General features: G+C 43.2%; 1 protein-coding gene across 1 annotated transcript; it reads right to left on the bottom strand.

Moving 5' to 3' along the window:
• Positions 1 to 7,259: 7,259 nt before the first annotated feature.
• LOC135552129 (uncharacterized) lies at positions 7,260 to 9,201 on the bottom strand. The gene is given in 2 exon segments (XM_064983551.1): positions 7,260 to 8,383; positions 8,386 to 9,201. Coding segments are annotated over 2 exon segments (1,692 nt in total). The 5' UTR covers positions 8,983 to 9,201; the 3' UTR covers positions 7,260 to 7,288.
• Between the last annotated feature and the right edge of the window lie 3,137 nt (positions 9,202 to 12,338).

The raw sequence follows: 12,338 nt of genomic DNA, 5'->3' as shown, positions 1-12,338 counted from the left end.
CTCCTTCAGAACACTGGTCTCTCCTCAGAGAGCGGAGACTGGGAGCTCTGGGTGGCCTCACAGGGAGGGTCAGAGTGCTGCTCCAGCTGTAGTGGCCGTCCATCTCCAGGACCCCGGGGCTCCCGGTCACCTCCCAGGTGTTACTGCTGCTAACTTCCAACTTCCAGCTCAGCTTCCAACTTCCAGCTCAGCTTCCAGCTTCCAGTCTGAGGGGGAGCCCTTGATGGCCAGGCACATGAGAGTGGCTTTCCCCTGCTGCAGCTCCACACTGGAGGGGGGCAGGACTGTCAGGGTGGGAAGAACATCACCTAGGAAACAGGTGGGAAGTGCGGGCAAGGGAACTATCAATCACCAGACTGATATGACAATAATGATGCAGTTTTACATCTTAGCTGTAAATGAAGGCCTTGTCCATCAGTAGGTTTCTGTTCCTCAAACAAAGTTAGTTTCACTGTCACTCTTTCAATTCCCTTTGACTAGCTACTGAAGCTTATTATAACTACATGAGATGACTGAAAATACGTTAAACTATCTTCAAAATTTTACTATTTAAAATATGTTAGCATACATCCTTTATTATAATGGAATAAAATCATATGAATCAAACTGCATTTCATTATTAATTCATATGATTGTTTTGAAGAACGTATGAAAAATTATTAAATTATACATTTATTTAAAACCGGTTGATAAAATGTCTGTGCTGAGGAAGTAAATCCCAGTTGACTGTAAACATCTAACAATATTATACATTTAATTTAAAAGACTCACTAAAATGTTTTAGAAAATTAATAGTGTAATTTACAAGACATTCTATCACAAATTGAAAATAAACGTATATTGATATGAACAGCAGAACAGGCTTTCTTCGCAAGACAGCAAGACTTAAACAGATAGCAAATAACATTTAACATAGCATATAAAATAGAAAATTAGAACAAATAAGATAGCAAAACAGGAAATAGATAGCGAAACTAAGCAATACTTTGCAGCTGAATGCTGAAGGAGAAAATGTAAGTTGAATATAACCATCTTTCAACAATTATATACACTTAAAAGACACATTACTGTGACGGTTTTCATGCGGTGAAAGAGAGTCGGACCAAAATGCAGCGTGTAGATTGCGATCCATGTTTAATCAACAAACGTAAACACGAATCAATACAAATACTACAAAACAAAGAACGTAATGAACGTAACGAAAACCGAAACAGAATCACCCACCACAAATGGACCAAGCAGCGTATCAACAGGCAGGAGCCACAGGAGAAACAGCAAAGGCAGCAGCTGGAGCAGCGTAAAAAGGACTTTTGGACTTGGGAGGAAATCCTCGACGGGAGAGGACCCTGGGCTAAACCAGGGGAGTGTAGCCGCCCCAAGGAGCAACAAAAGGAGGTATCGACATGGGAGGACGAATTGTTTGGAGAAGGACCCTGGGATCAGCCTGGAGAATATCGCCGCCCCAAAGAAGAACTGGAGGCAGCCAGAGCTGAGAGGCTTTGGTATGAGGAGAAGCAACAGCAGCAGCAGGAGCAACAATATCGGGACTACACTACTTGGGAGGAAATAGACAGGTGGGCGGTCGACCCAGGGAGAGTGCTGGAGCCCGCCTATGATTCACTGGAGCAGTGCGAAGAAGGTTATAGGAGAATGGAGATGGCGAAGCAAGCACGGCGGCGCGGAAGGAAGCCCGAGAGTCAGCCCCAAAAATTTCTTGGGGGGGGCTCACAGGGAGTATGGCTACGCCAGTTAGGAGACCTGCGCAAACTTCCTGTGCTTACCGGGGGGCTAAAGAGACCGGGCAGGCACCGTGTTATGCTGTGGAGCGCACGGTGTCTCCAGTGCGGGTGCATAGCCCGGTGCGGTATATACCAGCTCCTCGTATTGGCCGGGCTAGAGTGGGCATCGAGCCAGGTAAAGTTGGGCAGGCTCGGTGCTCAAGAGCTCCAGTGCGCCTGCACAGTCCGGTCTATCCAGTGCCACCTCCACACACCAGTCCTCCGGTGGCAGCTCCCCGCACCAGGCTTCCTGTGCGTGTCCTCGGCCCAGTACCACCAGTGCCAGCACCACGCATCAGGCCTACAGTGCGCCTCGCCTCTCCAGCGCTACCGGAGCCTTCCTCCTCTCCTGCGATGTCGGAGCCTCCCGCCTGTTCAGCACAGCCAGAGCCTTTCTCCTCTCCTGCTCTGCTGGAGTCTCCCGCCTGTTTAGCGCAGCCAGAGCATTTCTCCTCTCCTGCGCTGCTGGAGTCTCCCGCCTGTTCAGCGCAGATAGAGCCTTCCTCCTCTCTTGCGCTGCTGGAGTCTCCTGCCGGTTTAGCGCAGCCCGAGCTGTCAGTCTGCATGGAGCAGCCGGAGATGCCAGTCTGCAAGGAGCTGTCAGTCTGCAAGGAGCTGTCAGTCTGCATGGAGCTGCCAGTCTGCATGGAGCAGAAAGAGCTGTCAGTCTACATGGAGCAGCCAGAGCTGTCCGTCTACATGGAGCAGCCAGAGCTGTCAGTCTTCATGGAACAGCCAGAGCTGTCAGTCTGCATGGAGCAGCCGGAGATGTCAGTCTGCAAGGAGCTGTCAGTCTGCAAGGAGCTGTCAGTCTGCAAGGAGCTGTCAGTCTGCATGGAGCTGCCAGTCTGCAAGAAGCCGCCAGAGCTGTCAGTCTACATGGAGCAGCCAGAGCTGTCAGTCTTCATGGAACAGCGAGAGCTCTCAGTCTGCATGGAGCAGCCGGAGCTGTCAGTGTGCAAGGAGCTGTCAGTCTGCAAGGAGCTGTCAGTCTGCATGGAGCTGCCAGTCTGCAAGAAGCCGCCAGAGCTGTCAGTCTACATGGAGCAGCCAGAGCCGCCAGTCAGCATGGAGCAGCCAGATCTGCCAGTCAGCCAGACTCTTCCAGATCCGCCAGTCAGCCAGACTCTTCCAGATCCGCCAGTCAGCCAGACTCTTCCAGATCCGCCAGTCAGCCAGACTCTTCCAGATCTGCCAGTCATCCAGACTCTTCCAGATCCGCCAGTCAACCAGATTCTTCCAGATCTGCCAGTCAGCCAGGATCTGCCAGAACCGTCACCAGCCAGGATCTGCCGGATCCAACTACCTGGCTGAGCTTCCTCTCAGTGCTGGGCTTCCTCTCAGTGCTGGGCTTCCTCTCAGTCCCGAGCTGCCCCTGTCCCGAGCTGCCCCTCTGTCCCGAGCTGCCCCTCTGTCCCGAGCTGCCCCTCTGTCCCGAGCTGCCCCTCAGTCCCGAGCTGCCCCTCTGTCCCGAGCTGCCCCTCTGTCCCAAGCTGCCCCTCTGTCCCGAGCTGACCCTCAGTCCAGTGGGGTTCTGGGTAAGGACTACTAGGCCATGGTCGGCGGCAAAGGTGGACTATCCTAGGACGCGAGGAGGGGGGACTAAGACATTTATAGAGTGGGTTCCACGTCCCGCGCCGGAGCCGGAGCCACCACCATGGACAGACGCCCACCCGGACCCTCCCTATTGTTTTGATGTGCGTCTGGGAGTCCGCACCTTAGGGGGAGTGGGAGTGGATCTGGTTTTCCTCATACTCATTACACTCTGACCATCAGTGAAGTCCAGGCTGAAGATGCAGGAGATTACTACTGTCAGCAGGGTTTGAGCACTCCGTTCACACAGTGTTAGAGCGTCGTACAAAAACCTCCCTCAGCTAAAGAGGAACTGCTCTGTCTCATTAGCTGCAGAGCTTCGGAGGCTCCCATATTCTAATAACAAATTCTTTGAAATATGACACATATGGTTAGACTGTCTATGGACTATGATAATGTACATATCTCTCAATATATTCTGCAAAAATGTTAAATCATTGTTAACATACTGGGACCACTAAGGGTATAGAGCTGTAGAAAATGCTTTATTTTGAAGGACATGTTGAACAAAATTCAGAATAATTTTTTTTTAACCTGTTGAAACTCTAGGGGCGCAATTTCATTTTTGGATGAAAAACGTTCCCGTTTTAAACAAGATATTTTGTCACAAAAAGATGCTCGACTATGCATATAATTGATAGCTTTCGAAAGAAAACACTCTGACGTGTCCAGAACTGCAAAGATATTTTCCGTGCGTGCCCTAGAACGTGAGCTTCAGGCAAAACCAAGATGAGACGGCATCCAGGAAATGAGCAGGATTTTTGAGGCTCTGTTTTGCATTGTCTCCTTATATGGCTGTGAATGCGAGAGGAGTAAGTCTGCCCTTTCTGTCGTTTCCCCAAGGTGTCTACAGCATTGTGACGTATTTGTAGGCATATCGTTGGAAGATTGACCATAAGAGACCACATTTACCAGGTGTCCGCCCGGTGTCCTGCGCCGAAATTGGTGCGCAAAAGTCAGGTGCAAGTATTTTTCCATGGAATTTAGAGAAGAATACAGGCTTCCACGAACGATATATCAATGAAGAGATATGTGAAAAAACACCTTGAGGATTGATTCCAAACAACGTTTGCCATGTTTCGGTCGATATTATGGAGTTAATTCGGAAAAAGTTTGACGTTGTAGGTGACTGAATTTTCGGTTCGTTTCGGTAGCCAAATGTGATGTACAAAACGGAGCGATTTCTCCTACACACAGACGCTTTCAGGAAAAACTGCGCATTTGGTATGTAACTGAGAGTCTCCTCATTGAAAACATCTGAAGCTCTTCAAAGGTAAATGATTTTATTTATTTGGTTATCTGGTTTTTGTGAAAATGTTGCGTGCTAAATGCTACTCAAAATGCTAATCTAGCTTAGCATATTCTTACACAAATTAGTGAATTGCTATGGTTCAAAAGCATATTTTGAAAATCTGAGATGACAGTGTTGTTAAGAAAAGGCTAAGCTTGAGATCAGGCGCATTATTTTCATTTTATTTGCGATTTTCAGAAATCGTTAACGTTGCGTTATGCTAATGAGCCTGAGGCTTTAGTCACGATCGCGGATCCGGGATGGGGAGATTCAAGAGCTGTGGCTTTGATTTAAATTCATAGCTATATAAAGACCTGAGAGTGAAGTCCCCAACTTGAACGTTATGCAAAGAGTAGCGTGAAGTCTGGTTCCCCAGCCCTCGTCAGCCCAATTCAGACTCACATAGCTGCCCCAGTCCCATAGGGTTTCAGGCTGGGAGAATGTGAGCTGTGGTATCGTAATATTTGCATGGGCAGGGTTACAGCACAGAAGCCAGATGTTCACATTTCCCCAGAGAGTTCCAGTGAGTTTAGAACACATGACTTCAGTATTAGAAACATCATGAAGATCCATGGGTTTATAATGTCTTCAGTAGTAGTAACATCATGAAGACCAGTGGGTTTAGAGCACATGGCTTCAGTATTAGTAACATCATGAAGACCAGTGGGTTTAGAGCACATGGCTTCAGTATCAGTAACATCATGAAGACCAGTGGGTTTATAGCACATGGCTTCAGTATTAGTAACATCATGAAGACCAGTGGGTTTAGAACACAGCTTCAGTATTAGTAACATCATGAAGACCAGTGAGTTTCTCTTAGGGGTTCCAATGTATCATTGGATCCCCTAAGAGAATACATTCTAAAGCTTTAGGAAGAACATTACATCGTTGAGCCATTGAGAAGTAGTGCGGGACTGAGCAGACTTCCACTGGAGAAGAATTCCAATGTGAGCTAATAAGGATGTAAAAAGCAACAACATCGCCATGTTTGGGATCCAAGGAGAACAAGTCTCCTAGAATACCAAAATGAGCTATCAAGGTACAGTGCTGCAGGTTCATTTCAAGCACCTCAGATAAAGTTTTTTTTAAAGAATTCCAGTAATTTAAAGCATTGAATGAACATGTGACTAAGGTCATATGGTGAGACATGACATCTATCACACTCATCATTTACATTTGGATATATTTCAGACAATCTGGATTTGGAAAAATGCACTCTATGTAAAACCTTACATTGTATGAGACCAAGATGAGCTCAAGATGCAATGGAGCGTTCCCTATCAATAGCCTCGTCCCACCACTCCTGTTTAAATTCAACACCCATTTCCCATTGCCAAGCAGATTTAGTTTTGTTGGTGGAGTGTTTGTCCAATGACAAAATACACAGATAGATCTGAGAAATGACTGCTTTCTGTCGAGGTAATAGAGTCAATATACCATCCCAGTGTTAGCAAGGGGGTGGAGCAGGGAAGCCAGAAAATTGGGAGGAGACACAATGCCTAATTTGAAGGTAACGGAAAAAGTGAGATGGAGGCAAATAGTATTTAGAGTGATTCCTGTCTATAGGACCCATAGTAGATGCAGAGGAGAATTTAAAATACAGTCGAAACTGGTACCAAATCTTAAGTGTGGAAAGCACTACAGGTTTGCGAGTATTGAGAGAGGGGGATGTTGGTAGAGAAAAGCAGAGTAACGCAAGAAGAGAAGCAAAAATACAAGAATGTGCCTTTTGGTGGCACTATGAGGTATCTGGAGCATGTAACCAGAATGGCAATTTCTGAAAGCTGGCTGCCCAGTAATAGTATAAAACGCTGGGTAGTGCCAGCCCTCCACTAAACTTGAATCTCTGAAGTAAAGATCTATTGACTCTGGGTACCTTTCCTCCCCAGATAAATGTGGTAACCGCCTGATTGATTGACTTTTAAAAAAACAGTTTGGTAAAAACAATGGGATAGATTGAAATAGAATTTGGGTAAACTGTTCATTTTTACAGCATTTTAATCCTTCCTATAAGTGATCGTGGTAAGCTACCCCATCTCTGAAAATCAGTTTTCATTTGCGCAAGAAGGGGAGGAAAGTTTGCAGAACAAAAGAGCATATAATGAATTTCAATCCAAGGTATTTGAAACCAGAGCGGCTAACCTGAAAGAGCAAATTGAACTGCTGGAGCTGCAGCGCTGCTGGATTGCACTCACTTTTCTGGAGATTCCGGTTGGAACCGGTTGGAACCGGAGAAGGAGACAAAGTTCTCCAGAATAGAAAGGATAGAAGGCAAACAGGGCTACTTTACGTTACAGGGCTACTTACATAGAGTAACAAATCATCTGCATATAATGATAACCTATGTTCAACTCCTTCCCGTGTTACACATTGGAAAGAGGAAGATGTCCGTAAAGCTACTGAAAGGCGCTCAATGGCGACGGCAAATAATAAAGGGGACAGTGGGCAACCTTTGCGTGTCCCACGTACCAGAGCAAAATAATCAGAACGGGTGTCCTTGGTACAGACACTGGCCTGGGGAAATGTATACAAGAAATGGATGCATGAGCTACATTTTTCCCCAAATCCATTTTTTTTTAAGAACAGCAAATTACTGGAGAAGACATTAAATGCAATATTTACTCACTTATTCATGAACCAGATTGGCAAAGTTATTCTTCAGCTTTTCTTGCTCTTTCATATCTGTCAGTGTCTTGACTCTCTCGGGGTTGTGATTCCTTTGCGCTTTTTCAATCAGGAGGTCAAGGTATTTGGCTGCGCTCATTGGATTTGGTCTCAGAGCGATCTGATCCAGTATTTGAACAATGCTGTATATTTTAAGATTTAAGATTAAGCTGGCAATGAGTTGCAGGTGAAGTTCATTCAAAAAGATGATGAGGAACATCGTTGCTGTCAGAGATTGACCTTCCAATTCTTCATACTTTCTCTTTAGATCTAGGTACGTTGATTCAACTTCTTCAGTTTTGAAGACATAAATGAACTTCTCTTTACAATGATCGTTCCAGCTGCATTTCTTTATGCAGACGGTACATCTGTCTTGCTGCATGCGTGTACATCCAAAATATTCTGTGCAAGGGTGATGACAAGTTTCCCTGCAAGAATTACAATTGTTTGCCTTCTTGTTTACGGCACATTTCTCCTTCAAACTTACATCTAAAAGAATGGAGAAGTTTCTGTTGGCTTCCATGTCCTCTTCATGTTGTTCTAATTGTTCGCTGACCCTCCTCAGTGCTTCTACCCGCTGCATTGCAACTTGTAACTGCTTTGTTAATGTCTGGATTTCCATTTCCAGTTGTTTGCGTTTCTCTAAAACTTGCCGTGTTAATACCAAGCTTTTTGTTTCCATTGTACATAGTGATTCAAAAAACATGGCCATGTTTTTCATGCTCATTTTCCAAGATGATTGACACACCTCATCATTTTCCTCCTCCTCTTCATCCTCTTCATCGTTATGTTCTTCATCATCTTCATCCATTTGTAAACCAGAAAACAAATTGTTGAATTTGAAGTAAACAGGTGTACCAAGTTCATTTCTGACACATGGAACTTCTGCCATTACCAGTGCTTGAAGGACTAAAGGCTCCCCACTATCTGCAAAAGTACTGAGTTCCACAATGTTATTTTTTATGTCCTTTCCAAAAATTGAGAGGTCAGAATCAAAAATGTACCGCTGTGTAGGTGTGAGGCGCACTTGTGCAGCTTTTACAACAAAGCACACTGCATATCAATGTGGTTGACTCATTTTGGAGATTGAAACAGCTCCTGTAGATTTTTTGTGATGAGTTTGTCTTGCTCTATTCCGCTTGTGTCACCAAATCCTGGAGTGTCGATGATGGTTAGAGAAAATGGAATGTGATCACCTTCATGACCAAAGATCTCATACACAGTGATGGCAGTTGTTTGTGAACTAGTTTGACTTTGACTCTCATCAGCAATGATTTCAAATCTGTATTTATCCTCCCAATCAACGCCAAGGATGTAGTTCACCATCACATTGATGAGGGTTGATTTTCCTGCTCCTGTTTCTCCCATCATCAATATTGTTCGGTTCATTTTGCTCGGGTCCTTTTTACCAAAAGTCCATCGCCTGATATTTTCACTGTCATGCAGAATCTCTTTCTCTGTCATTAGCAGATACTTTGTTGGAGGTCCTGGACTGGTTTGTTTACAATCTTTGATAATGTCAGCATGCAGAAGCTTGGATCTGGGTTTATATTCTGAACTCATTGCGCTTGCTGATTGCCTGTAAAAAAAATATATAAAAATATAAATTAAACATGAAATACCAGGGCAAAAATGGTATGTAGCAGGCCTACACATATTTAATACAGAACACACTATATTGCGCTTATGGTAGAGCTGTGTTTTATTCTTCCTGGTATTGCATCCTAAAAAATTTAATGCTTTTGTTAAGAATTTAACTACATTTAGGGATTGTGGGACGTCTTCTACGTTAATCTTGATTCGTATAATCTTTTTTCTAAAAGTACAAATTAAACCCTGAGTATTTTGAGTAAAACAACAGTACTATCTGATATTCAAGAAACCTCCGAGAATCACTACCAAAGCTGTTAAATATGCAAATAGAAAAAGTTTAAATTCCTGTTGGTGTATGGTGACCCCTGGTATGTCCTTATCTTTTCTAATTATCTGTGCTAGCATGATGACTCATGGAAAATAAGAGTGGGGAGAGCGGTCAGCCTTGTTTAGTCCCTATCTGAAATCGGAATGGTTCAGAAGTGCTTGCGGTGCTTATATTGTTTTAAGCAATTCTAAAGGGAAAGTAAATTTTTAAATAAATTAAAATTCTAAAGTCAAATTTTAAAGTAATATAAAGTAAAATTATTTCAATCACCACTGGGCTTGACAACCTAAAAGTGCTTTCGTCGCGTTAAGAAAAAGGGATCCAGATCGATCGCTGTAGACCTCAGCAAAATGTAGTGTAAAAATATTCTTAATTTTCCTGGACTGTTAGGCTGTCCATTAGACCTTCCAAACAGGTGGTCCTCTGCGATTAGATGCAGACACTTGCGAGGCATTATCAGTCAAACTTCACTTGCAATATGCAAGATGCTCATATGCATATATGATCTAAATTAGATATAATGTTGGTTGAAAATAAAACCATTTTTAATAGAACATGGTCATGACATACCTGGACTGATGCATTGCTATACATGTGAAAACAAAAAAAGACAACATTCCATGATGTGGATAGATGTGGATGTAATCCACCCGGATCTTAGGCTGCATTTACACTGACAGCCCAATTCTGATATTTTTTCCACTAATTGGTCTTTTGACCAATCACATCAGATCGTTCCATCAGATATTTTTCAGAGCTGATCTGATTGTTCAATAGACCAATTAGTGAAAAAAAAGATTGTGCTGCCTTTGTAACCGCAGCCTTGGTGATCTAATTTGAAATCACAAGTTTACTAAAATTGTTTGTGCAATAACAGTGCCGATTCTAAAGCCTGTTATGTTCCATTACAGTGCCTTTAATTGTTATGCATGTTCTTAAGAGTGATTGATTCAATACATGGAAATGAAAACAATTGGTAAAAAAACACCTACTGAAACAAAACATACAATGACCATTACACTGCAATGTCTCCCCATCACCACTGCTCTATATTCTGTTTGACTGTTAAATATAAAGTAAAAGGTATTGCACAATCAACATTACTACTACAGTATAGGAACCAACTTAATAGTTTCAAGATACATTTTGTGACTTAGTATTTAACTAACTAATGATGTTTGATACACAAAACATTGTCAACTGTTAACCTATTTTTGCAGTCCAATATGCTCCTATTGGATATTTTCATTATGAGCATAATCACATAATCACGTTGCAGTAAAGATGTCCCTCGACATAGTGCATCTTGTAAATATGTTGAGTTGCACCCACGTTTGCCCTCAGAACAGCTTCAAATCGTCGGGGCACGGACTCTACAAGGTGTCAAATGTGCTCCACAGGGATGCTGGCCCATGCTGACTCCAATGCTTCCCACAGTTATGTCAAGTTGGATGGGTGTCCTTTGCGTGGTGGACCATTCTTGATACACACTGCTGAGCATGAAAAACTCAGCAGTGTTGCAGTGTCAGCGTTGCAGTGTCAGCGTTGCAGTTCTTGACACTCTAAAATCAGTGCGCTTTGCACCTACTACCATACCCCGTTCAAAAGCACTTACATTTTTTTTGTCTTGCCATTCACTCAATTGTCTCAAGGCTGGAAAATCCTTCTACTCCCCATCCCGGATCCGGGATCGTGAATAAAGCCTCAGGCTCATTAGCATAATGCAACGTTAACGATTTCTGAAAATCGCAAATAAAATGAAAATAATGCGCCTGCTCTCAAGCTTAGCCTTTTCTTAACAACACTGTCATCTCAGATTTTCAAAATATGCTTTTGAACCATAGCAAATCACTAATTTGTGTAAGAGTATGCTAAGCTAGCTTAGCATTTTGAGTAGCATTTAGCACGCAACATTTTCACAAAAACCAGATAACCAAATAAATAAAATAATTTACCTTTGAAGAGCTTCGGATGTTTTCAATGAGGAGACTCTCAGTTACATAGCAAATGTTCAGTTTTTCCAGAAAGAATCTTTGTGTAGGAGAAATCGCTCCGTTTTGTACATCACATTTGGCTACCGAAACGAACCGAAAATTCAGTCACCAAAACGTCAAACATTTTCCGAATTAACTCCATAATATCGATCGAAACATGGCAAACGTTGTTTAGAATCAATCCTCAAGGTGTTTTTTCACATATCTCTTCATTGATATGCAGTTCATGGAAGCCTGCTTTCCCCTCAGAATCGCATGGAAAAATACCAGCAGCTGAAAAAGACGCACCAATTTCGACGGAGGACACCGGGCGGACACCTGGAAAATGTAGTCTCTTATGGTCAATCTTCCAATGATATGCCTACAAATACGTCACAATGCTGCAGACACCTTGGGAAAACGACAGAAAGGGCAAGCTCATTCCTCTCGCATTCACAGCCATATAAGGAGACAATGGAAAACGGAGCCTCAAAAATCCTGCTGGTTTCCTGGTTGCCGTTTCATCTTGTTTTTGCCTGTAGCTCCCGTTCTAGGGCACCCACAGACAATATCTTTGCAGTTCTGGAAAATTCAGAGTGTTTTCTTTCCAAAGCTATCAATTATATGCATAGTCGAGCATCTTTTTGTGACAAAATATCTTGTTTAAAACGGGAACGTTTTTCATCCAAAAATGAAATTGCGCCCCTAGAGTTTCAAGAGGTTAACCTGTCTCCTCCCGTTCATCTACACTGATTGAAGTGGGTTTAACAGGTGACATCAATAAGGGATCACAGCTGGATTCCCCTGGTCAGGTAATGTCATGTGAAGAGCAGATGTTCCTAATGTTTTGTGCACTCAGTGTCAATGTCAGCTTTTGTTTGAGGACCTCTTCTGTCAAAAAATACTTTTGAATTGGTTCTCTATCATGATGGCCTGACAACAGATAATGTGCTGGGCCAGATGATTCCATCAATCCTTACACAATCTTACTGGTTTGTATAGCTAATCATGCGATGTACATCCTTTCATTTTTTTAAGAACCCATCCTGTGCCTTGTTCAAGTTTTTCTTGGTCATTGAAGATATCAGCAGAGCTTTTGCCTTCATTTCCTGAAGTTT

The sequence above is a fragment of the Oncorhynchus masou genome, chromosome 13, assembly GCF_036934945.1.
Source record: "Oncorhynchus masou masou isolate Uvic2021 chromosome 13, UVic_Omas_1.1, whole genome shotgun sequence".
Taxonomy (NCBI): Eukaryota; Metazoa; Chordata; class Actinopteri; order Salmoniformes; family Salmonidae; genus Oncorhynchus; species Oncorhynchus masou.
The sequence above is the reverse complement of the archived record's forward strand: the minus strand, read 5'-3'. Positions and strand labels throughout refer to the sequence as shown.